The 26,862-nt window shown below is 31.1% G+C and overlaps 3 protein-coding genes across 3 annotated transcripts; 2 read left to right on the forward strand and 1 right to left on the reverse strand.

The window, feature by feature from the left end:
• Positions 1 to 5,861: 5,861 nt before the first annotated feature.
• LOC106778108 lies at positions 5,862 to 10,724 on the forward strand. Its single transcript, XM_014666023.2, has 5 exons — positions 5,862 to 6,189; positions 7,964 to 8,154; positions 8,258 to 8,291; positions 9,301 to 9,914; positions 10,217 to 10,724. The coding sequence occupies exons 1-5, from the start codon at positions 5,862 to 5,864 to the stop codon at positions 10,469 to 10,471; spliced, it is 1,422 nt and encodes a 473-aa protein (XP_014521509.1). The 3' UTR covers positions 10,472 to 10,724.
• A 1,225-nt stretch (positions 10,725 to 11,949) lies between these two features.
• Positions 11,950 to 16,271, forward strand: LOC106776382 (RNA-binding protein Musashi homolog 2). Its single transcript, XM_014663822.2, has 14 exons — positions 11,950 to 12,089; positions 12,264 to 12,496; positions 12,624 to 12,713; positions 13,248 to 13,313; positions 13,445 to 13,510; positions 13,640 to 13,725; positions 13,860 to 13,905; positions 14,088 to 14,142; positions 14,329 to 14,405; positions 14,629 to 14,770; positions 14,857 to 14,984; positions 15,108 to 15,212; positions 15,649 to 15,780; positions 15,935 to 16,271. Exons 2-14 carry the CDS (start codon positions 12,476 to 12,478, stop codon positions 15,989 to 15,991), a joined length of 1,071 nt encoding a protein of 356 aa, XP_014519308.1. The 5' UTR covers positions 11,950 to 12,089; positions 12,264 to 12,475; the 3' UTR covers positions 15,992 to 16,271.
• A 743-nt stretch (positions 16,272 to 17,014) lies between these two features.
• LOC106776513 lies at positions 17,015 to 20,074 on the reverse strand. The gene is made up of 4 exons (XM_014663993.2): positions 18,635 to 20,074; positions 17,834 to 18,158; positions 17,518 to 17,599; positions 17,015 to 17,370 (listed from the first exon to the last, which is right to left on the reverse strand). Exons 1-4 carry the CDS (start codon positions 19,251 to 19,253, stop codon positions 17,164 to 17,166), a joined length of 1,233 nt encoding a protein of 410 aa, XP_014519479.1. The 5' UTR covers positions 19,254 to 20,074; the 3' UTR covers positions 17,015 to 17,163.
• Positions 20,075 to 26,862: the final 6,788 nt, after the last annotated feature.

The following is a 26,862-nucleotide window of genomic DNA, read 5'->3' on the forward strand; positions in this document are numbered from 1 at the left end:
TTAAAAAAAATTAATACCAGGAAATATGTGTTTTTATTTAATATGCGTAATATATATAAGTTTAATCACAATCTATGAAATATAATAACTTTTGAACAGCTTCAGAGTCTATTGCTCCTTCTCAATTATTACACCTCACATTCACTTATTTCAAACTATATTTCTACATGGTTTAGCTTAGTTAGAACAGACACACTTTAAAGAATAAATAATCAATTATAACAATTCATTAAAAAACTTCGTGATTAAAATATATTATTTTTATTATATAAATTTGAAAGTGATGTAGAATAAATTTAGAAATAAATCCAGTTGACGAAAATTTTTATTGATATGATAGACTTAAAAAATATTTTAATTGATAAAAAAAATGAATATTATTAAATTGTTCTTAATGTAAAACAATATTTATGAGTCATATATGTTTTATAAAAATTATTTGAAATACTAACTAATAAATAAATAATATAATGTATTTTGGTAGCACACTATTTTTTTAGATAGGTTTAAACCATTTTTTGGTCCTTAAGTTAAGTTTTGATGTTCAGTTTAGGTCCCACTTTTAAAAATGTCAATCTTTAGTCCCTATGATATGAAAAATGTATCAAATCAGTCATATCCGTTAACAAATCACAAGTTTTTCATTAAGTGATTTGTTGTTCATAACACCTTCCGTTAACAAATCACAAAATATTGGATACGTAGGTATGAAAACTTGTGATTTGTTGTTCATTAAGTGCTGTCATGAGGACTGATTTGATACATTTTTCATATCATAAGGACTAAAGGTTGACATTTTTAAAAGCGGGGACTAAACTGAACATCAGAACTTAACTTAAGGACAAAAAAGGGTTTAAACCTTTTAGATAATATTTTTAGTATATAATTTGGTCACGTATGGTATCAACTTTTGCATAGTAAATTTAAATGTTTTTTTATTTTTATTCTAATTATGAAAGACAGTGAATTGTTAGGTGTTTGTTCATTTATATTAAATATTAATGGTTAGTAAAGACAACTTCAAATATTACATGTGCGTAAATGATAAGGTACGATATGGTTTATGATAATTCATTTAGCAATCCAATGAACCAATCAAAAGATACTCTAATGTTAATGTTATCATTGTCATTATGATTTTTTTTTTTACCTTTCATCGTTTGAAATTTGAAAATGACGAATTCATTTATCGATGTTAGTAGAGTTTCAATAAATAAATTAATCCAGATTGGTTTTAGTAATAATAAGGAGGAGGTTGTGCATTTAAAGTTGTTGCATTTGCTCTTGTTGAACTTCAGGTGCTCTTGTTGGAACATCAATGTGGATATATTATTTTTTTTTTTCTTTATGTTCTCATTCGGTTTCTTGTTCAGATTCTTCTTCAACTCTTTTAGCTCTTGGTTGTACTGTTTTTTCTCTTTCGGCTTCTTGTTCATATTATTCTTCAGTTCCTTTAACTTCTTTAGCTCTTGGTTGCATTGCTTGTTCTCTATTTACTTCTTGTTCACATTCTTCTTCAGCTCCTTGTTGTACTGTTGGTTCTCCTTCGACTTCTTGTTTAGAATTTAGCTTTTGGTTGCACTGCTTGTCTCCTTCAGCTCCTTATTCAGATTATTCTTCAGCTTCTTCAACTCTTTCAACTCTTTAAACTCTTTCAACTTGTTTTTCTTCTAGTTGCATTGCTTGTTCTCACTCGGATCCTTGTTCATATTCTTCTTCAGCTTCTTCGACTATTTGTTATACTGCTGGTTCTCTTTGGCCTGTTGTTCATATTCTTCTTTAGGTCCTTCAATTCCGAGTTGCACTGCTTGTTCTCCTTGGACTCCTTGTTTAGATTCTTCTTTAGCTCCTCCAGCTCCTTTAGCTTTTGGTTGCATTGTATGTTCTCCTTCGACTCCTTGTTCATATTTTTCTGTCAGAATGTTTCGAGTGTAGGATCGAGGATCTCCACAAAGCACTCATTCATAATTTTACGCAAAGTCAATTTAGTGAATTCTGAATGTTCTTAGTTTAAGTCCTTTCTTGTCAGCTCTCCAAACCATCCAAGTATATCTACCAAATACACTTTGACGCTCGAATCAGTGATCAATTCGTTCAGGAGTCACAGTGAAATCTTAACTTAACAATAAATGCAATATCCTATCTTTTTACCTCTGAAGTCTATGTTTAGGTTTCAAGACAGGTCTGAAATTAAGGAATTCCTAATCTTGACCCATTACTCATCAAGTAACACTTGTTAGTAATCTTGATTACAAGTGGTGTTTAAAGATGATTATTGCGAGAGATCATCCATTCGATCCTCCATTTTCATAATCATACAATTAAATACACTATTTATCTGGATTACATGACACGTGATAATCGACATCACCCTATTTAGTCGGTCATTTCTTCTTCGTTACTTCATCCTATTAACCCATCATAATATAATATGAATTTATAACAATACATTACACATTATATCCTCGAATTCACACGGTTAACAAAAGGTTTGAAAATGATTTTATCCCATAAATCATGGATTTTTCTCGTTTTTAAATATGTAAATAGGAACATAATTTTACTCGTAAATTCTCAATATCTGTAAATAGTTATTCAGCCCAAACTATCGAAACATTTATATTATACATATTTAACATGTGATGAAAGTGAAATTAATGACTTGGTTAGGAAAAATATTAAAAAAACGAAACACGAGGTTCACGCTTCGAAGTTGTTAAACATTTGTCAAATTTTTATCCTCTGCGTTGATTGGTCATTTGAATTGTGTGGGAGAGTTTTTCATTACTGACCATAAAGACGTTTTTAACTTATGGGTACCTGTCTAACAGCTGTAATGAGAAAAAAAAAAAAAATTATATTTTGACAATATTCTTTTCATAACTTTTTTTACAACAGGATACGTCTCATATTTTATTCGTCTATTTAAATTTACGTTTAAAAAATATTTAAAACAAACCAATCAAAAACTCTCCCGTATACATTGTGTTGTTAAAAAGTATTCTTAAAAAGATTTTTTTTTTTTTTAAAAAAAACATCATAAATCCCACGTCACACTCCACATACAGCTTGCGTAGATCTATTTACCATTTTTATAATAATCATGATGTAAAATGTCCTATTCTGACAAGTTGACACATTTTATTAATTGAAATAATTTATTTGAAAAACAGGTAATTAAATCACACAAATCGGGATAACTGTTTTTATTCTTCACATTTTTTATCGATCAAACTCAAAGAATCTCAACAGCTAATACAAATATCGTTGTTTTTATTGGGTTTTTGTTTCTTCAATTCATATCATACTGTTAATTTTAATAATAATGTTAATTTTAGTTGGTGCGAAACATCCCACGAGGACTTCAAAATTTCATGCATCAATGCAGCTCGTTTATATAAAGGCTTAGAAAGTATAAAAATTGGAATATAGACTAAAGATTATATATTTTGAAAAAAAGTATGTTTGTTATATCTATTTTATTTGTATACTTTACTAAAATTATATAAATTATTGTGTCCAACAAATAATATGTAAATATCATATTATAATTTATTATATACTTGTATATTATATAGAAAATGTTTTATATGCTTTTTGTTTAAGAAATATTTGATATGGTTTTTATAAAATACAAAGACAATACCTATGTACATATATTTATTTTAATTAAAAATGAAATATAATATTTTAAAATAATTTAGAAACAAAAATTATGTTTGATAAAAAATATTATATATAAAATAATTAAAAGACAATAAATAATGAAAGGTAACATTTTAACTTTTCATTATAAACATAAAAGATGTGAAAACAATCACCATTTCTTAGATTGGTTGTATAGCAATTAATGGATTATCTTTTCAATTTCTTCAACATTTATGAAAATATTTTATTGTATTTTAATATAATGAATTATGTTATTATTTTTATATAATAAAATGAGTGAATAAAATAATATTATTAAAATAAAAAAAAATATTTAACTTTTTAGTCATTTTCATCTTAATAATTTTATTTTTCATTTTCTTACTTGTTATTATTTAATTGAAATAAAGCACGAGTGAAAGTTGTTGCAGTTGGTAGTTTCCTTTGTTTCTCCGTTCACATTAGTATGTCTCCATATGTTCCCATTATCCTGACCCTACTGTAGTTTCTGCCATTTATGAAGTCGTTTCCTTTCTTTTTCAGTTCAAATAAAAATTAATTATTAGTCATAATGTCCTCAAATTCTTATAGTTAACTAAAGTTGTTCTTCAAAGTTTTTATTTTATTTATATCAAAATAAAATAAATTTTTATGCGTATTGGAGATTGACCGAAAAACCTAAATATTAAGAAGGAAAATATTTTTTTTAATATTTTTTTTTTACTTTTTTTACTATGTTTATGTTGTAACTTGGAATTTGTTCGTTTTAAATATAAAAATCAATAAGACAATGATTGTTAAAAAAATTTGTTAACATGTTATAATACTATTGAAAGTGGCTCATGTAAAACAAGTTTACTATGCACCTTTCTCAATTTCACATGTTTATCAATACCACTATACGATTTTATGAAAAAAGAAGTCACATTAAATATAACCTTTTAATCATTAGTAGGATAAAAATGTAATAAATAAAATAATGAAACAAAATGAGTCATTAAACTAAAAAAAAAAAAGAGACGTTGTGCAAGGTAAGGTATATTTTTGGAAGTATCTTGTATTAAAAAAATTCCTATGGAAATCGACAAAATAATACTCACAAGCTAACCTCTATTCTTTTAAAAATGATTATTTTGTTGGATACTTATTCACACGCATCAAAATAATAAAAAAAAAACTCATTTTTCACAAGATAATATATTTTTATGCCTAGTCATTAGAAAATCGGTTTTTTTGCAAGCCTCCTGCACGGAAGGATTGATGTTATTTCGCGGCACTGGCCACCCAACTATGAAAAAGTGTGAAAGAAGTTAAAATTAAACAGACTAAAAGTATCAATAAGATAAGATGTTTTCTATAAATAAAAATAAGATACGATATTTGTAAGCCGATTCAGCTAGTTTATACATAAATTTCTCTTCTTTAAGCCATACTTCATCTACACAAAAAGTTATTGATATAAGCCATAATCATTTACACACAAAAATATTGATACTATTTAAAGTTATATAATACAGGATTTTTTTATAGATGTTTTTAAATAAACAAAGAAACAAATAAAATTATCTTATTTAATAATCAATTTATAGAATATAATTTACATATTATTTTTTAAAATTATATTTTCAATTCGTGTATAAACTAAATTTTGATTTATGAAAAATACTAATGTTTTATTTTTATTTTTTAAATACACAAAATCAAAGTCTCACAATAAAAGGCAATAATAAAGATACAAAAAGAATATCACCTCTATGCATTTCTTGCGGTATCCGCGAACAACATTATCGTGCTTCATGTTTGTCACCTACACAGTATCTGCGTGGATATTATACTTAGAGAAAAAGTATAGAATTAGTTTATCTAATCTTAGAACATTAAAATTAAAAATCTTATAATATTTTGTTTGATGGAATGTTCAAAGGCATCATATGTATGAATGATTGAATAAATTATCTTTTAAGCTATTGTTTATTTTTTCAAATTATTAAAAAAAAAGTTTAATTTCTTTGCACATACAAACTGTATTTTTATTTTTAGGGTTACCCGTCCATTTGATTTGACACTAAGTAAATTGAATAGAAAAAAGAGTTACAAAAAATACACGAGCTTAATCATTCTCACAATAGTAATTATAAATAATTAAAGGGCCACGAGCTTTATCATTTGTCCCCTTCCTCTTCTTCTGCTAACTTGTGAGCTTGTTGTTGGCCATGGCGAGCGAACCCAATGGCAGCTGCAACAAGGGTTTTGCTGACAGTTATATGTTGCTGAACCCAAACGACGCTCGTTTCTTCGATCTTCTTCATGTGCTGTATTCCCGAAACTTAGGAAACCGAAAATTTGTGGACAGCAAAGCCGAGGGAGATTACGAGGGAAGCTTCCGCCACAGATGGCTTATCTTCGTCTCCGTCGTGCTGCAGAAGCTTCTCTTGCTCGTCGCGAAGCCACTTGCGTTATTCGGCTCTTTTATGGAGTTCCTCCTCAACCTCGTTTACCTCAACGGCGGTTTCATCATGATTGTCGTGAACTTCCTCACAGGTAATTTAATTCAATGTATATTCCATAGATCTGAGGCTAATTTTTTTTTTTTATTTTACACGTTCTGGTGTTTTGGCTTCTTAACTCAACTTAATTGATTGCCACATCGATCAGATCCATTTCCTTCATCCACTGTTTTGTGCAAAGCTAAAACCCCTACTATAGTGTCTTCCTTTTTTCCACTGTGGAATTTTTTTGAAGAAATCTGCATCCATCTATCGTTTTTCGTTGTCTCAGAAAGAGTATCCTAGTGCCTGCACTTACTCCGTCAATCATATCGTCTTCCAAGGTCGTTTTCAATTTCAGATTTCTTTATTGTTTTTGTTTTTGTTATGCTTTTCTAGTCCAGTTTTTTTTTTTTTTTTTTATTGAGTTTTTGGTATTATCTTTGTACCATACTTTTAAAATATAATATTATATTTTGAAATATATATTTTGAAATCATAAAAAAAGGACACACTGGAAAAACCCAAAGAAAAACAAAAGCGTCCTTTTCCCAGCTTCTTCATGCCTAGTTGTGATTTCTCTGCTACTGATTTAATATTTTTGGTTTAGAAATAGTGGATTATTCATTCTAGCTGGATCCATGTTCATGCTATTTATAAAGTATGTTTTTTAAACAATTAATTATATATTATGCGTTAATTATATATATATATATATATATATTTAAATAATGTGTGTATAATATGATATATATTTATTTTTTATATTGATCATTGAAGTTGACATAACCTTATCTCATATATTTAAAAAAACAATGTTAAATTAAAATTCAATAAGTTTTTCAATTAAAAAGTTGTGACCAATTGCTGAACCTCCAATCTCCATTTCTAGTATTTTTTATTTACATAAGAGAGTTTGGTTGGGTAGAAATAACACTACAGGCCGAATTCGCCCCAACTTGTCGCAGTATCATTGGGGATGGTTTGATGGGCCACGTGCCAGAACTTTCTTGGAATAATAAATAAATGGTTTTGTTTTGCCACCACTTCAATCACTTATAGCAATTCATAATGAAAGATAATGCTAAATGAGTATAAAAAAATTGTGAATGTGAAAATATCATTGTGCCTGGCATTACAAGACAACTTATCTTTCATATCTTCTCTCCCGTTGACCCATTTCTCATAGCATTTTGAGGCAGAGAAATATAAAATAAATTAAAAAAAATAAGAGAGTATATATAAATGAATAGAAATAAAATATATATTTTTAGATATAAGCTTCATATGCTTTTATTTTATTCATTCTCACGTTTTTTATAACCCTCGCATCAAGTTTTATACTTCTTTTCAGTTTTTTTACTTTATATTTATTTTTAAAGTTACATTTGTTAAGCAAAAGAAAGTATAAAGATAAACAAGAAGGTCAGTTTTTTGATAATAATTAAATTGAAAAATACTTAATAAAAAAGCAGGTGGGGCCACTCATAAAATAGTGAATATTATGTGAAAGCCATGATTTAATATAAAATAGAATAATAAATCTGCTACGCAATCAAGTCCCATCATCAATTATGGAAGTCCATTCCATTGTTTACGATTGTTTTTGGTTTTTTGTTCATATCCACGTGTAATAATAGTAATGAACAAAAAACACTATTAGTAAAATAATAATTGAAATACAGAATAAGTTGTATTGCTCATGTTATGATTGATATTCACGTATTGTTTATTCTCTTAAATTGTTCATTTTAACGCATGTCGATTAAAATTAGTATTTATCTGCTGAAAGAGAATTGATTGGTACGAAATCTCATGAAACAAAACAGGTCACTTGGTCGTCCCAGATCGTAATGCACCAAATTATTTGTCTTGTATCGGAAATTTGGATGCACGAGTAAAGTTGGATGCTATCAAGCGGGATGACTGTAGGTACTATGTTTCATTAGCTATGATGGCTTCAAAGGCTTCCTACGAGAATGCAGCTTATCTTAGAGCTCTAGTCAAAACTCAATGGAAGGTAGAAAAATTACTTTTTTTTTTTCCTCTTTACATTCTCTGTTCTTTCCTCGTTTGAGATGCATTCCTTATCGATTTCTTTTGTGACTTGTGACCTCTTACAGATGGAATTCGTGGGCTTTTTTGACTGTTGGAATGGTAAGAACTGCGAATAACTAATCTCATCTGCATGTCTTAACGTACTAGTAAAAGAAACAAGTCATGGTAACTTAAATATCAAATGTGAAATTTTAGTTTCCTATATCACATTATTTGATAGTACTATTTCAAAAATATGTTTTTATCTTTAAATTTAACGATCATTATCAATAAATATAATTAAAGGTAATTTAGAAAGAGCATATTTTTTATATGTTGTATGAAAACGAAATTTTTTAATTGGCTTAACAACTAGTTGAAATTAGATGTAAAAGTAAAATTTACTTTCTCGGCGAGTTAACCGTGTTAATTATAGTTCTTAGCACTTGTGTGGAAGAATGATTAGTTGAAGGTAAAATGACTTTTAAATCTCTCAAAAATTACCATCTTGATTAGGATCTAAATGAAAGGTATACAGAAGAAGATTATGAGTTCTCAATAAATAAAGATAAGCGTGTTATTTTCGTATGAATTTAAAAAGAATTAATGAATTCAATTAAGATAATTATTATATTTTACACATACCATCTCAATTCCTTATAGTATATATAGTTTCAAAGGGTAAACATGAGTGTTTCGATAGTAAATTGACGATTAATATTTCATACAATATATTAAATTATTAAAAAATAATTTATGGGATAAAAAGTTGTTAAAAAAAATCTCTTTCAATAATGGAAAAGATAAGAACTAAATACCAAATTTAATTGAAAATTTAGAAGTCTATTCACACATTTTAGTGTTGAAAAATGATATTTTAATACCAATTTTTGACACCATTTTGACACTACACACGTGTCAAAATGTGGTTGAACAATTTCAAATTAAAAAAAGCTGAGGCAAAGACATATTTAGAAGAGAAAAATCAAAGTTTTTTTTTTTTTTAATTTAAAATTGTCTAACCATGTCTACAATGTCAAAATAGTGGCACAAAACTTATTAAAATATCATTTTCCTTTCGTGTTAACTAAACTCTTGCATTCAACCCTTGGTTGCATTGACATGGCAGATTTTCAAGGAAAGGCCACAACCCAAGTGTTGATTCTTTTAGACAAGCACGAGGAGCGCGATACTTACGTTGTGGCTTTCCGAGGAACGGAACCCTTTGATGCAGATGCATGGTGCACTGACCTTGACATCTCGTGGTATGGGATTCCCGGCGTCGGAAAAATGCACGGCGGCTTTATGAAAGCTTTAGGGTTACAGAAAAACGTGGGGTGGCCAAAGGAAATCCAAAGGGACGAAAGTCTTCCCCCATTGGCCTACTATGTTATCAGAGACATTTTAAGGAAAGGTTTGAGTGAAAATCCCAACGCAAAGTTCATTATTACGGGTCACAGTTTGGGAGGAGCACTCGCAATTCTGTACCCTACGATCATGTTCTTACATGATGAGAAGTTGCTGATAGAGAGGTTGGAAGGGATCTACACGTTTGGGCAACCTAGAGTTGGAGACGAAGCATATGCAAACTTCATGAGACAAAAATTGAGGGAGAATTCTATTAGGTATTGCAGGTTTGTTTATTGCAACGACATAGTTCCGAGGTTGCCCTACGATGATAAGGATTTGCTGTTCAAGCACTTTGGGGTCTGCCTTTTCTTTAACAGGCGCTATGAACTCAGAGTAAGTACTTTTTCCTTTTTTGAATTATATATTTATTTTTCAAAAAAATTGACTTCAGTTGAACTTATAAACTAAAGAAAATTGATTATTTGAAACTATAAAGAAAGAACACATCCATTTAATAACCCATTCCATTTTAATAATATATAATGATATGCAGTAAGACTTTAAATTAAAATAATAATAACAATATTAAAATACTATTAAAAGAAAATAGTATATCTGGATTGCAAAAGGGTTTTCATGCATGGATCAGAAGAAGAAGGTGAGCGAAGAATGAACAAGTTGTTTGATTATTGCAGATCATGGAAGAAGAGCCGAACAAGAACTATTTCTCGCCATGGTGTGTGATACCAATGGTGTTTAATGCTGTTTTGGAACTGATAAGGAGCTTTACCATTGCCCGCAAACATGGAGCTCACTACAGAGAAGGATGGTTTCTGTTTGGATTCAGATTATTTGGTTTGGTGCTACCTGGCTTACCTGCTCATGCTACACAAGATTATATTAATTCCACTCTTCTCGGATCAATTGAAAAGCACTTTAAAGCAGATTGATGGATGCGTCCATGCAAGTCACTTACTACAAGTATTTCCTTAATAAGCTACCAAGCCTTAAAAAGTCTGTTTCATTTGCTGCATGGTTTATCATTAATTAGGCTTATGCCAAGTTCTCCATTTCACCTTTTTTCTTCTTCTGGTAAATGCTTGTTCCACGTCTTGAAGACACAAAAATGCCACTAGCTAGTTATATATATTAGTGTTTGCAAATGTTATATCCTTTCTCATATCATAATCATCTTTCTGTTTCTATATTTTGACTTTGGCATAGAGGAAACCATCTCCGGGACTTGATTGCAATAATTAATCATAGTTTGGCTATTAGGTTTATTTAGAATTATGTTAAAAAAATAATTTTGAATTTTAATTGCACAGTAGTTCATTGGAAAAATTTTCTTTAACAATTCTTTTTTCATAATTTTTTTGACAACAGTTTATAATTAATTCGTTTCAAATATTTTTTTAAAATAAAATAATAACATGTATCTGGTTGTCAAAAAGTTGTTAAAATATCATTTTCCTAATTAATTTATATTAAAACAATCAATTGCTCAGGCTTCTCCTTATTAAAAGTTAAATTATAAACATGGATTTATATTAACAATGTGACATTGTATATAAATAAATTATCTTATCAGGATAAATCAGGATATATATATATATATATATATATATATATATATATATATATATATATATATATATATATATTCTGTGTATGATTTCATCTTTACAATAGTTATTTTTTAGGAGGAAAATTGTGCTATTATGACGGTACTTTTGAGCAACAGTTACTGATTTATTTTCTCGTCACATATAATAAATTGTAATAAGGCCATGAATAGCTTTAACCCTAAATCATAACAAGGAAGGAAATATATAGCATCTTTTGATCAAAAGATCCACCAGAAATTTGAAATCCAAAGGAATTCTAATCCAGCTTATAAAACCTCAATTTGGCACAAGCCATAGAAGATACTCAACAACTCAGAATAAAAAGGACAAAAGAACAAGAAATTGAGAAAATCCATAAATAAAGATTTCATTCCCATATTTGAGAATTATCCCACAAGATGATCTGTATGCCAATAACACATTCATCACATTTTAAGTTTGAATTACATTGCATGCCAAATTCGTATTTGATATTTATTTTGTCACAATTTTTATGTTATCTAAAATATTTTATTTTAGTTGATTTTTTTCTTTTTTTTTCAATAATTCTATAGTTTAATGATATTTTACTTAACTATTTAAATAAGTTTAAGATTAAATTATAATTTATTAGTAGAATATTTTCTTGTAAACAAAACCACAGAATTTATCATAGTAATGTTATAATTACCGATTTTTAGAAATAAATAATTTAAAGGAAAGGATGTATTTAAATAATGGTTTGGTTTATAGTTGGTTCCACGCTAAACCGGGTCCGACTCGGCCCAGCCCAATTCGTAGGTAAAGATTGCGAAGTGGGCATGTTTATGATGGCCCGGTAAACGAAAGAAGGGAGGGAGCGAAAAAGCGTCACGAGCGGGAGAGGAAGGTGGAGAGATAGGGAGGGCTAGCGAGAGAGGAAGATCTTCGATTTAGGGTTTTCAATTTCGTATTCACCAAGGTCAGTGAGCGCCTAATTCACCGATTGTTTTTCAATTTGTAATAAATCTTTGTTTTCCTTTACAGTAGAACTCCAACCCCCAAAAGCTGATTTTCATTTGGTAGTATATGATGATGATGATGATGATGACGACGATATTTGTGTGTGAGAAAGAAGTGTGCTTGTTATGTGCAGGCGGCGAGTGTGAGAATTTGAGAGAGAGAGGGTTGAGAGCGCTGAGTGCTCTGCTGAGAGATTCCATTACCCCAACAGAAGGAGGAGGAGGAGGTGGATAGATTATTTCCCCCCTTTTTTTCTGTTTTTCTTTTTATTCTCAGAGTGGTGGACAGGGATATTTCCCTCTGCAGCGTTCCGTTCTCTTTCATTGTGATTTCTTGAAGTTTTTGATGGAGCAGCGAAAGCTTGTGGTTAGTCGTGCTCATTCAATTTTCATATTTGTTCCTCTACTCGTATGCTTACATGTTCATTATAACAATCAAAATGGCATCGTTTGATCTTTTTACTCGATCTTTATCCTTTAAAATCGCATATTAGGTTTTGGGAATTCCGTGGGATGTTGATACTGAAGGATTAAGGGAATATATGAGCAAATTTGGGGAGCTGGAAGATTGCATTGTAATGAAGGTTAGCCGTTGCTTTCCATTTTTCTGTTGTGTTGTTATTTCATGTTCTATTTATACTCGTCTAATGTGTCGATACTTAAATGTAATAAACAATATGTGCATGTGTTTCAATTATCCGCTGTAATTTTATTTCATCCCCTCTTCAAGTCGTTGGAGCTTACATTTTTTTTTTCAAACAAAAAAAATCAAGAAGGAAGAGGGGATAAATTCCTTATGCTGCTTTTGAATATGTTTTGTTCATCCTTCAAAAATAAAATTAGTGCAGTGTTCTGGTACTATCAGAGTAAATACATAAAAAACGTCCCTTCATTGACCAAATTTGATGTCAAAAGGTTGTGATACAGAAAAAGTAACATACTTGGCCTTGGTGCCACAAATACAGAGAAAAAAAAGAGAAGAAATATTGAGCTGGTTATGCTTTATGACTTCTGGTGGTGTGAAATGTAATTTTCTTGTACAGATTGTGGTTAGATTGCCTCTATATATACTATTAAATTTTCTGGAGGTACATTTTAATCCGCCTTATTTATTTTAGGAGCGGTCAACTGGACGGTCTCGTGGTTTTGGATATGTTACATTTGCTTCAGTGGATGATGCTAAGGTAGTCCCTTTACAGAGAGGGAGAGTTGTGCGGTCAAGATTAGCTCCGCTCATCTCTCTACCTCTTATTTGATGTACCCCTATATAATGTCTACATGCTATATCATGATTTGGATGACCTTCTGGCTGCAGGAAGTATTATCAAGTGAACATATTCTTGGTAATAGGACACTGGAAGTCAAAGTGGCTACACCAAAGGTTAGAACCAAATTTCAATCCGAAACCTGAAATCTAGTCTGCTTCATGCCTGGTTTGCATTTTATACGAAATGTAATATCCATATCTTATGATAGTATTACTTATTCTTGTAATGTTTCCACGTTAAAGGAGGAAATGAGGGCACCAGTCAAAAAGGTTACTAGAATATTTGTAGCCAGGATCCCACAATCGGTAACAGAAGCTGCTTTCCGAAGGTTTGAGTTTGTAGCATCTTTATTATGATAATCCACTAAGAACTCTTTTTCTTTAGTAATATATATTCTTGTTTGACTTGAATTTATACAACAGTATCACAACCTTTCTTATATTTCTTTTCTTTTTCTTTCAGTCATTTTGAGAAGTATGGTGATATAACAGATCTGTACATGCCAAAGGTAGGTTACTCCTATTTGATTGTTATCCATGCTGAATTTAAATGCAGTTTGTATGCATATTTATTTCTTTTTTGTATGTATGCTCGCTGTTGAATTCATTTATGGCTGTGCACATAAATTGCAGAGTGTCGTCTGTTGTACATTTTTCTTACTTATGGATAATTTGCCATTTCTTCCTACAGGATCAAGGCTCCAAAACACATCGTGGAATTGGTTTCATCACTTTTGCAAGTGCAGGTTGACATCTATATCACCCTGTGTGCTCTAATTTTAAGTTTCTGCATATTTAATCTACTTTAGCCATCTAGGATCTTGGGTATCACTTGGAATTTTTACATAGCTGTACAATTTTAGTTTTTGGACTTCTGAAATATTGTGGATGGGATGTCCCGATCACTGTAAGGAACATGTTTTGTTGTACAGATTCTGTGGAGAATTTGATGTCAGAAACCCATGAACTGGGAGGTTCTGCGGTGGTGGTTGATCGAGCAACACCTAAGGCAAGAGTTTTTATTTTTTATAGCCTGTCATTTTACTGTAGAATAGTTTCGGGAAATTGCAGAGTAATAGCCAAGACATTTTTATTCAAATTAATTAAATATTAACTGAATTTCATTTGCTACCCAAGTGTACTGGTTTGTTCTTAAAATGATATTTTAATATTTAAAATTTAAAATTTCCTTATCCTTTTAGTTAAATAAAATTATATATTTCTTTGTCCAGGATGAAGACTTTAAGCCAATTGGCAGCAGAATGCCACCACAGGGAGGATATGGTGCATACAATGCTTACATTTCTGCAGCCACTAGATATGCAGCACTTGGTACTCCTACTTTGTATGATCATCCTGGCCCAATTTATGGACGTAAGAATGCAAGCACCAGTGTTCAATTAAATGACTTAAGTGGCTTCATACTAACCAGTGACTCACTGCCATATTTTATCAAATAGGGGGAGAACCTGCTCGTAGAACTAGTAAAAAGATTTTTGTTGGCCGTCTACCCCCAGAAGCATCTTCTGAGGATCTTCGTCAATATTTTGGAAGATTTGGCCGTATATTAGATGTTTATGTTCCAAGGGTAAGATATTAAAGGCATATACTTGGCCGGATGTTAGATGTTTATGTTGCAAGGGTAAGATATTAAAAAAATGCTTGTACGAGTTTGACAGTTTTGCTAACTTGACTGTCTATTTTTGGGTAGGATCCTAAGAGAACAGGTCACAGAGGTTTTGGATTTGTTACTTTTGCTGAAGATGGTGTAGCAGATCGTGTCTCACGAAGGTCTCATGAGATTTGTGGACATCAGGTACTTTAATTTAAATTTGCTGCTGGCTTGCATTACTGCCAACTTTCATCTGCTATTAGTTTCTGTTTGTTCATTTTTCTGTGATTTAAATTTAGATGTATGGATGTGGTGGGAGGGAATCTGTGTAGGTACGGGTGGAGATTAACTCCTCTGCTTTAAAATGCCCTTTCCTAGCCGCCCTAGATTTTAATACCTTAACTACATAGTCCATTCAAATCAGGAGAGAACATATTATTAGTGGATTTGTTCTGTTATTTCTTAACGAGGTCTCTGTGATATAACGTTACTGTCTCCTGTAATGGTATTAAACAACATATATGCACAGTAGACAAATATAATTCAAGTGTGAATTCCTTTTGACATGTCATCATGATGTGATTTGATTATATTTTTTGGTTTAAATTCTGTTTCACTGATTAGTGGTTTTCACCTGTAGGTTGCAATAGATTCGGCTACACCCGTTGATGATGCAGGGCCCAGTGGGAATTTCATGATGGAATCTTTTGGGGGATATGGCGGTCCTGTGCGATCTTATGGGAGGATGTATGGTAGCTTAGACTTTGACGATGTGAGTATTTACATCTAATAATTTTATAAGCAGTATACACACACACACATATACACACACATGTATAAATATAAATTTGGGCAATATGTCTAGAAACATTGAAGTATAATCTAGTTTCATGTTTCTGCTTTTGATTATAAATTTTCTTTTGCAGTGGGGTTATGGAATTGGGAGACCATCAAGAGCAGATTGGAGGTATAGACCATACTAGTAGGGACACAGCTTATTGGTGACAGCAAACTTTGGTACTGCTATTTAATCATGATTTATAAAGTTGTAAGAACTATGGATTGGATTTTTTAATCCATCCTAAGCCAGAAAATACTTTCGTTTGAACATATTATCTTGTATCGATTTGTACTAAGCGAAGATGATGGAAATATGTTATATTCTTGGACAATGCTACATTTCTTACTGTGTATTTTGTTCCTCGTCTATTGTCAGACAGGATGCTGATGTATGGTCCATAATAAATCATTCAGTTATATGCCCATATTATATTTGCGAACGAACCTGGCTACGCTTTTCCGTCATCTTTTGGTGGGCAAGCCTGTTAACTTATATGTACGTAACGAAAAAGGGTTCCGTCTGAATCAATAATATCAGCATGCTGGGCAAGCGAAGCTATAAACAATACAAGCTTTTGTTCTTTTCTTCCGTTTTTGACGTGAAAATATAGAAAGACTGGGATGCGATCCAACTCATTTATTTATTACTTGAAAATATTATGTATCGGCACCAATTTAAATTATCTTGCTCATTGAGACGGAACCCCATAGACAGGTTTGCCCATGTGATATAAAATTTAAAATTAAATTGATGTGCATTATTTTTTTCAAGAAATTAATTATTTTGAACATTATATAAAATACAATTTTGCTGGTGGTTAATGGTCATGTTTAATACCGAATCACCAGTTGCATGGATTAATGCTAGTGGCTACTTGTGCCTCCAAGCATGCTCTTAGCTTAACATAGACGTAAAAAGAATGGACAATGGTATTTTGATTGCAAAATTTTTTTTATACTTATCTGACATGATTCTTCATTTTTTTTATAAATACAAAAAATAGTTTTTTTATGATTATTTTATCTTTACATTAGTGTCAAATGGTGCCAGAATTTTTTTTCCAAAAATAGAATATAGAAGAACAATAAAGGTGAAGGTAAGCATCCAGAAATAAACCTGATTAGGGTTGGTACATAATGCCTAAAATGTCAAATGGCAGTAAGAATGCAGTAGTAATTCACTATTTGAAGTTGTTGGGAAGTACAAAAAGAAAAAGGCAAATGAAAATGGCCTATGACTTGAATATTATTTTTCTGTGATTATCGGGGCAAAACCTTAATAATTTGAGGGCTAGTATATTGGACTAAATATTAATCATGAAGCATGAGTGCCGAAGCAGTTCCTTGGAGACCATATCTGGAGATATTTTTGGAATGAAAATACTTTCCGAGTCTTGGAAACCTGCTGCTGATCATCTTCTACAGTTATTTGGTTTCTCATCTTTTCAGCCTTCATCTGGGCCCTTCTCAGCTTGTTTAGAATCTTTTCCATCGACGACGATTTCTTCTTTTCCAATTTCATCTGTGTAAAATACTTCCATCATTAGGGAAAGAAAAACTCGAGATGTCCCTGATGTAGTCATTGTATACATACACTCTGGCATAGGGACACACATCATATGAGAAAGTTCAATATATATATATATACAAGCTGTGATGAATAAAAAACCTCTAGTTTTCGTACTGCAGCTTCAGCCTTGGCTTTTTGCAAACTCTCCCATGCAATGATTTTGGATTCCTCTCTCTGAAACCTGCTCCAAAAACAAAAACAATGACATCAAATCTGTTTTTATCGCTGAATGAATGTTGGAGAGGTTCAAATATCTTGATAATAGTGATACTGGACAATGAGAAGCATGCATGGCAGTAGAAATTTTTGATTCATTCAGTAAATATTCCAAATTTATTTTATGTCTGGGACAACTCCTAACCCAAGAACTCAAATATATGAGGACTAAAATCAGCTGAGCATCTAAAGAACATACTTGGTAGAGTCCAACGTTGACTCTGCAATATCCAAACCTGAAGGTTGGGCTTCCGTACTACTCCGTTTTCTTGAGTGTTTACCAGGTAGCAAGCTCAGCCTAGGTACATGGCTCTTAGACCACCTAATAATAGTAGCCTCACTGTCGACCTCTACATCTCTCACCTCTAACCTCGCAGCATGGCTATTTTGATGATTCATCGTCCAAGTGGGTGAGGATTTTGCTGCATCATTCTCCGTTTCAGGAGGGCTCATTTGAGTTCCTTTATCACATCTAGAGAGACATGTCAATGTGTCCTCATTCTTAGTTCCATTTCGTTTCTCATCTGTAAAGGAAAATAACTGAAACGTTTTAAATATGTGAATTCTCGCATGTCAATATACAGCCATATAATTTTTCGTATTCAACTATCAACTCAATATTCATTATGGTAACTGCACACAAAACAGAAAATCTTAATTATCCTCGCTTTGATCGAGTTATCTCCCACAAATAGACCAAGATACTAACTATACTACCAAATTGAACCAAGGAATGTCTCACCAACCACTCTGTACTTGACACGCATCTCTTATTTATGAATATAGGTGTTCTGAGTGAAGTATATATACTTGGAGTTGAATATTCCCTGAAACCAGTCAGTCACATCACATACACTGGGCTATAAACTATATCTTATAATAAACGTATCACTTTTCACTAATCTAAATCCATTTGATACATATTCAGGATCTTAAATGGAGTATGCAATGTGAGTTTAGAAAGGCTACTACCTCTGAAGAGGAACTCCAGCATTCATACCTTGAGAATTCGGCGAAGATGGGTCACACAGCAGTTCTGACCACACCGGTGCACTAGACACTGATGGGAGGAGAGCTTCACTATTATCGTTCAGAAGAGGACTGGAACATTGCATAGTACTGTCAAAGTCATCATGTGGACCAAAAACGGCATCGTGTGAATAATAATGGTGAAGAGAAATAGCATCCGGTGCCAACACTCCCGTTGAAAAAGGGGAACCACCCATCATGAAGTTTTTCACTGCCATACCTTGGCGAAGTGGAATTGTGGGTGAATAATTGGAGTAGTAGCCTTTTCCTGGAGGCACAATAGGACCACTTTTTGATTTGGGTCGCCGATGAAGTTGTGCATAGGAATTATTTTTGTGATTAGTATAGCCTGAAACGGGGCTACAAATCCACCTCTCTGCATCATCCCATTTTGAGGGTACTGTTCTTCCACTGTTGAAGGGTGTCAAGTTAGCCACACTACCTTGATGCCTTATGCTGCTGCTCGATGGCTGCAACACCCTCTCTGAGCTCCACCCGTTTTGGCTCGCAATGTTTTTCTCTCTATAGTGTGGTGCCCCTGGACTTAGAAACGAACCAAGTTTCTGAGAGGAACCAGAACTCTTCTTCATGACACTTTATCTACCCCTTTTGGAGCTACCTTCAGTTGGCAAAGCCTCTTGAGCAAGCCCTCTGTCACTTCAAATATGGAAAATCTTGTTTATACTGAAACAAATATCGGAGGTGATGATTCTGAAAACAAAGAAGAAAAAGAAAGCATTTGTTTCCAGAGGAAAACTAAGCTTTATGTTGGCAGTATCAAAAAAAGAACTTGCAGTAGGTTTTGACCACTCATTACTCAATCAGTTGGTATGGTTCAATCCGGGTCACACAAGAAAGCAACGAAGGCTTGAAGGGGACGATTTGTGGTGTTGTGCGTTAAACTGGACACCAAATGCCGAAATTAGACCCTTGAATGTGAGTGTATTACTGACTTAGATGCTGATTAAGCGTGAGATGCTGTTGTGGAGTGGCAATGATGGAATGGTTTAAGTAACATTTTGTGGTTCTATCGGGATATGTACAACACATATGTGTGGACAATTATAGGTTAAGACTTAACGCATAAGTCCAATAACACTGAACCAAGCCATTCTCTTGAGATAAGAAGCTTTGTATTGCGGTGGAATAATAACGAAGTGAGGTGAGGTGGGTATGGTCTTACCAACGATAATAGGACAAGGAAGACATGAGCTGTGAGACATCACAAATCATTTCATGATGCAGATTAAACCATCATCGTTCCTCCAATCAATCTTTACATAACACATAATTTAACTTTGCTAATTCTTTTGAAGCTAAAAAAATGATCGTACATCTCATGAAAATCAGTGTAGAAGGGTTCCACATCGTGTAATAATTTTCTGGGAGACATTATATGAAACATAGCCTTGCATTTGTCACGTGGTTTTTCCGTAAAATTGCTTGGGACTCCTATGGTCAGTCAGACACATGGTGTGGGCCGGAAGCTAAGACATTGTATTAGGTGGTATTTAAAAATCAGTATAACACTGTTTTACAAACACTGTACCTGAAAAAATATATGAATTACATAATAAAAATATCTTTAATTTATGATAATTGATATACACACTTTTCAACGACAGTGGCACCTGCCAGCTGTATATGGGAAGTGTAGTCTATTATTACAGGAATAACAGTGACTGTTTGTTTACATTGAAGCAAAAAGGAGATGAAAACATTGTGAATATCACTGTCTAATGACGTATTTCATTCATTAAACGCTGTGTTTTTGTTTCGGAAGATTGATTTGTTTCTGGTGTTTGTCTTTCTAACACATATTTTGAGGTGAATCGTATTGTGGTGGTGTTGTTGTGACAGGCGATGAATGAAAGTTGATTTGTGGTTGGTTGGTTTGGTTCCCTATTACTAGAGAAGGTTACTGTTGTGTGGCAGATCCAGTGAAAATATGAGCATACCTGCGCATAACGTCAAATGTTATCTGTCCTCTCGTCTGTAGTAAAATGAGTGAAACAAGGTGTTGTACTTTTGACATGGTTGTGCAGGCCACCCTCGCCAAACATCATCTTCATAAACCAAAAAGGAAAATGATATTTTAACACTATTTTTTATACCATTTTGATACTGCACACGTGTCAAAATTTGGTTAGACGATTTCAAATTAAAAAAATAAACTTTGGTCTTTCTCTTTCAAATATATCTCTGCCTCAACTTTTTTAATTTGAAATCGTCCAATCACATTTTGACACATGTGCAGTGTCAAAATGGTGTCAAAAATGATGTTAAAATATCATTTTCCTAACTAAATCAGAGACTTCTACCTCATTTTTTACATGGACGATGATATTTTAATAACATCTTTGACAACTTTTTATATAATGGAACATTTATTATTATTTTATTGATTTATTTAAATTTATGTTTAAAAATAATTTAAAATAAACCAATCACAAACTGTCACGTATGTATTGTCAAAAAAGTTATTGAAAAAATGTTGTTAATTTTTTTTTTCCTTTTTACATTTCAATTATTCTTCTTTCCATCCACCTCTCTTAATCAATATATTAAATAATGTTAGCTATTAAAATCTAAATTTAAATTTGATATTATGTATGAATAATATATTAAAAAATATTTATTAATTTTTTTATATAGATCGAGATGTTCTCTATATTTTAATAATTATCTAAGAAAAAAATCAATCACATAAATACTCTAACACCCTAGGTGAATTGCCCTTGAGTGATTCTATACAATTAATAAAGTTTACTTAAACTACTTAATATATTACGATTGGATTGGTTATTATCGGTAACTTCTCTAATTTGAGTTTGGTTATTGTTATAATTTTTATTTTGTTGTATGATTAGTCTAATATTTTAAATCAGCCTGTTTGAAGAGTTTCTGTTGGGCTTAGCTTTAATGATCTCTGTACCTTATTTATCTTTCAATTATTATTTTTTTTTCATTTTCTTCCCATGTAGTACATAGTAAGATTGAAAAAGTATTGAGAATAATTTAAGTGTGGTTCAAAGTTTCACTTGAAATAAGAAAAACAAAATTAAAACGTATATAAGACGAAAGATTTACAAATCTATTTCTTCAATGTTTTGGATTGGGAATGATGTTAAACACTTTATGTATTAGACTCATGATATATATATATATATATATATATATATATATATATATATATATATATATATATATATATATATATATATATATATATATATATGAAAAAAATCCAATTGTAGTATCATAATCTATAGTTGAGTATGTCACATACATATTCCCTCTCCCTAATGATACCTCTTTATATGAAAAAGAAACAAGAAAATGAAAGTGTGGTATTAAAAAAGATCATATAATTTAATAATTTCATCACAATAATTATTATATCTTATTAAGTAAAGGGTAAAAAAAATTATTTTAATATTATGAACTTTGAATATAAAAATAGAAATTTCTAAGAGGCAGAGTCTTAACGTAGATAATAATTTTATTGACAAAAGTTTATTGATCAAATATCCTAGTAATTTCAAATCCATTAAAAGTTAAAGTCAATAATAATTTCAATATACTTCTCTTTTTAAATTTTAAAATGTCAAGGATAAACTCATGACAAAGTCTGAACTTAAAAGTGAACTATCTTTAATACGATAATTGACACCGTTTGTGGAAACAAAAACTCCTGTTGATAACATAGGTACTTTTTCATTTAGGACAAAACTGTAACATATTAAGTATCATAGAGTTATTTTATTAAAAGATAAATAAAAAATACTCTAAGAGATGCTTTTCTCAAAAACTTGTATTTCATTTGTCATAAGTTTGATCCCATGATCATATTTATAAGTTTTTTAGTACAACTTTGGCTCAATATAAGAAAAGATGGAAGAAAATTTATCTTAAAACACAATTAAAGATAAAGGATATAAACTACTTAAAGAATAAGTAGTGACAAAATATGTAAATTTGATGAGATAATTAATCAATGGAATTTGTTGAGAGGAAGAGAAATTTGTGTTTAAGGGAAAGGAGAAATACTGGGTAAAGAAAAATATTATCTATCACACTAACACTGAAAATGCTTTTTATGTCTTACGCTTTTGGCTATTTACATTTGTTTTAGATGAGACATAATATATAATAGACATAAATTATGTTTGGTGATAAAAAACATGGGTAAGTTTAACAGGGACACATATTCCAAGATTCGCTTCATTGTTCGTGAAGTGGTGAGTAATGTTTCAAAGAAGGTTGTATATCGTATTTCTTCTTCTTCAGTAGTTTTTCCCTTCTCAACACAAGAACAATGTGTAGTAAGAGGAGAAAAAAAGAAGATAATAACCAAAGTGGGTCAGTGAGTTTTTCATCATCTTCTTCAATGCGAACCTCTCCGACGATGTGCATGAGATCTTTGTTGGTTTCAAATAAAACACGCGTGGATTTGCGTAAAAGTGGAGCTCGTGATTTGTGACTAACACTTACCAGTAAGGTGAGGCGCGATAGGTGCACATCTATGTTGCGTTTTTTGAGTTGGTAGTGGCTCGTATTTGTGTTCTTCGATGACACTAATGTTGGTACAAACAAAGTCTCACATCTGAAAAAATAAGAGATATATATGGATTTATATACACATAAGATATCTTCGTTGATAAGAGATATTTTGGAGTAATACCAAAAGCAAATCTGTGAGAACTTTGTCCAAAACGGATAATATCTTATACAAATATTAAATTTTAGATCTAACTATAAGAGATCATACATGAATTTTGACACATTAATTTTTAATATATGATCATCTCCGTTTAAATATTAAAACAGTAGACCTAATATATTTTTTTTCTTTTTTATGGTAATGTTAAGTGTATTTTGAATATAGATTAAAACAATGTTCAATTGAAATTAGATAAAACATAAAATATATATTAAAAATACTCTTGTTGCAAAAATTATAGTAAAGAAAATGCTCTTTATGGTAAATCACATTCTTTGAAACATCAATCAATATGTTTTTTGGAGTATTTGATTAACAAAAAAAACATGCAACATAATAAAAATTTTCATATGGAGAAACAAAGAAAGATGCAAGTAAATAATTTAAAAGGTTTGCAACATGAACCAGGGCACATGACCAAAAATTGGGAGATGAATGTGATTAAAATAACAAAACTCAGGTAACATTGAAAAGCTGTTGATGCTAGTTCTTGCTGAAGATTAGAAATTCACAAAAGCCCTCTTAAGAATATCATAATCTTAAATATTTTCAAATATTAACTGCAGAATCCGTTCATGATATACTTTATCGAATTGAAACTGAATCAAAGTTCACAAACCATAGCACAACTATTTTGTTGCATTATTTTCTAAATGAAAATAAGGAGTGATTGAAATTATTAGAGAAGGAGTTATCGAAAAATTTTGTTACATTCTTTTCATTTAGGACTGTGAACATGAATATACATACTTTATGATATTCAATAATGACGAAACTAAAATTGCAATTGAGTTTTCTAGGATACAAATAATATATGCTACGATATTCAAACGTTGATCCGCTTCAAAATTCATAATTAAAGAAGCGAAAGAAAGAAAAAAAAAAAACAAATCTTAACAATGAAAGTTACCATAATATATTCAAATACCATGTTCAATAACAATAATATATCATAACATAATCAAAGAGAAAACTAATACTTATATAAAGAAAACATAAATAACCCTTAAATAACTGTATCAATATCAATAAATGAGTTAAGCCTAATGCTACTTAAAAATAAACTTAACATCAAATAAGAGGCATAAACTACAATTGAGAATTTTCTTAATCACCTTTGCACTTCTTATTTTCTTTGACCATAATAAGAAATAAGAATAATGTTTTTTAAATTTATCAAAAAATATATGTAATGAAAAGTGATAAGGTAATATTTTTAAGGGTTAAATATGCTTGTAGTTTCTAAACTATCAAACGATTTTGGTTTTAGTCCCTCTTTCAAACTAAGGTACTTTTTGGTCCTTATCCTTTAGGAAAATATAATTTTTCGTCCTAAAAAATGAATGACGTTAAATAGAACTGAGCTAGCTAACGTCTGGCCACGTCTGATGACATATTTCCTTCCCAACTTTTGGCACGTGTCATTGGATGTGTGATCACTCGGTCTTCAGATAGATGAGCTTGTGAAAGAACATAGGGTTCTTGGGATTTACTTACGCGAATGAGATTTGCTTTCGCGATTGTTGTGGCTCAAGTGAAAGAAACTAGGGTTCGTGTTCCATCAATTTGATTTCGCGATTGCTTTGGCATGCCAACCTACATATGTGATACACATTTCTAACATAAATTTTATCATAAACTATAAACAACATATTACTGGCACCAACCTTAATACAAGACATTTTACGATAATTCACTAGTGTAGAAATGACCTTTAACATCACGCGTATAACGTCCGACCACCGAAAATTTAACATAAAAAATGACTGGCCGCATTTTTGTAAATAAAACATCATTATAGAAGTCGGTTACCCAGGCTCAGGTGTCAAATCCTCCTTTAGACGTTGGTCTCCCATATCAGACGTTAAAAAGGTCCAAAAATATCTCATTTTAAGTGTCAATATTAATTTTTTTATGACATAGACGTCGACCCCCCCAGATCAGACATCAAATCCTTCTTTAGATGTCGGGCCCCTCAGATCAGACGTCAAAAAGGTCCGAAAATAAACGTCAGTGTCCCTTAGATCAGACGTCAAATCCTTTGCCAGAAGCTGCAAAATCAGAATTAAAAGGTCACTTTTGCAGACATTAGACATCGAACATAGAAGGGGACGACGTTTAATACACATTAGATGTTGGACACCCTTCCCAAACGTCAATAAGGTACGAAAATATCCCAAAAGTAGTGCCAAAATGGATCTTTTTTAGCAATTAGACGTCAGATCTAGAGGGGGCGACGTAAAATGCCCTTTTAAACCCCAAATACTTAGAATGCGAGCCTCACTTTCTTTCACGTTTTCGTTTGAGCTTTTGTTTTGTTCGCGTTCGCTAGTTACGTGTTTTCTCTCTCGCTGCGCTCATCTTCTTCCTCTGCTTTCTCTCGGTCGCCATTAACGTTCAGGTAAGTTTTCTTCCACTTTGCACCATTTAAAATCATTTTGCACCGATTATAAAACGTTTGGAACCATTATCTTTCATTTGCACTGATTAAAATTCATTTTCATTGGCTTTTGATGTAGTTCTTGGGTGCATTCTAAGACAGCTGCGACGACGATTTTCGAACCGTTATTGTGCGTATTTTCTCCTCACCCTTATAGTGACAGCTGTCTACTCCCTTACTTTTACGGTGACGAATTTTTTTTTAAAAAAAAAGTTCTTAAATTGATGTCTGTTATAAATATAACATACATCAATTAACCTCTGTTCAAAGACAACATATGTCAATTTAACATCTTCTACTATAACATTAAATATTTAACATATTTTAAAAGCCTAAAATAATTTAAAGTTATTTTTATGTTAGTGATTATACTGAATATCAAATTTATACATGTGACCCACAACCCTATTAATATACATAAATATCATCACATCATTGAAAAATCACCATAATAAAAATATCAATTCACAACAATCTTAGCATAAATAAACAAAAAAATTAGCTAATTAATTGCCATAAATGAATTTAAACGTGTTTCAAGACATTAATTGACCGATTAAATATATAACATATAAGTAAATGCATAAAATTAAATAAACGAATCAATTATTAATTAGCACATAAGAGCATAATAAAGAGATATTACATATATCAATAATGTAATAAAGAACAATAAATTATTCATTAAAATATAAATAATAGCTTCAGAAAGTATTAATAACAAATTAATAAATATGATTATTAAAAAGTACAAGTGTATTAGTAAGTACAAAGGAATTTAATTAACATAAATAATTTTATTTTGGTAATAACAATTTATTCAATAAGAATGTATTGTATATATATAAAATGATTTTTTTTTTAAATTAAAACAAACATTTAAAGATAAATGGAGAGACATTTATAAACTAATTCATAAATATTAAACATATAACTAAAATAAAAAAGATAATTAAAAATGTACGAGTTAAAAAAACATAAACGTATCTTTTAGCACATATAAAACTGAGGTAAAATTAATTAAGATTATCAATTT

Source organism: Vigna radiata, chromosome 11 (assembly GCF_000741045.1).
Source record: "Vigna radiata var. radiata cultivar VC1973A chromosome 11, Vradiata_ver6, whole genome shotgun sequence".
In the NCBI taxonomy this organism is placed as follows: domain Eukaryota; kingdom Viridiplantae; phylum Streptophyta; class Magnoliopsida; order Fabales; family Fabaceae; genus Vigna; species Vigna radiata.

What these genes read in the sequence shown, in the direction of transcription:
- LOC106778108 (XM_014666023.2), top strand. Translation starts at nt 5,862, where the DNA reads ATGGCGAGCGAACCCAATGGCAGCTGCAACAAGGGTTTTGCTGACAGT. An exon ending in CTTTTTTGACTGTTGGAATG is followed by an intron (nt 8,292 to 9,300) that starts GTAAGAACTGCG and finishes TTGACATGGCAG; the next exon opens with ATTTTCAAGGAAAGGCCACA. An exon ending in ACAGGCGCTATGAACTCAGA is followed by an intron (nt 9,915 to 10,216) that starts GTAAGTACTTTT and finishes TGATTATTGCAG; the next exon opens with ATCATGGAAGAAGAGCCGAA.
- LOC106776513 (XM_014663993.2), bottom strand. Translation starts at nt 19,253, where the DNA reads ATGAAGAAGAGTTCTGGTTCCTCTCAGAAACTTGGTTCGTTTCTAAGT. An exon ending in ATCTTCGCCGAATTCTCAAG is followed by an intron (nt 18,159 to 18,634) that starts GTATGAATGCTG and finishes TTTCCTTTACAG; the next exon opens with ATGAGAAACGAAATGGAACT. An exon ending in CTGCAGTACGAAAACTAGAG is followed by an intron (nt 17,371 to 17,517) that starts GTTTTTTATTCA and finishes TATTTTACACAG; the next exon opens with ATGAAATTGGAAAAGAAGAA.
- LOC106776382 (XM_014663822.2), top strand. Translation starts at nt 12,476, where the DNA reads ATGGAGCAGCGAAAGCTTGTG. An exon ending in CTTCAGTGGATGATGCTAAG is followed by an intron (nt 13,314 to 13,444) that starts GTAGTCCCTTTA and finishes TTCTGGCTGCAG; the next exon opens with GAAGTATTATCAAGTGAACA. An exon ending in GTAGCTTAGACTTTGACGAT is followed by an intron (nt 15,781 to 15,934) that starts GTGAGTATTTAC and finishes TTTCTTTTGCAG; the next exon opens with TGGGGTTATGGAATTGGGAG.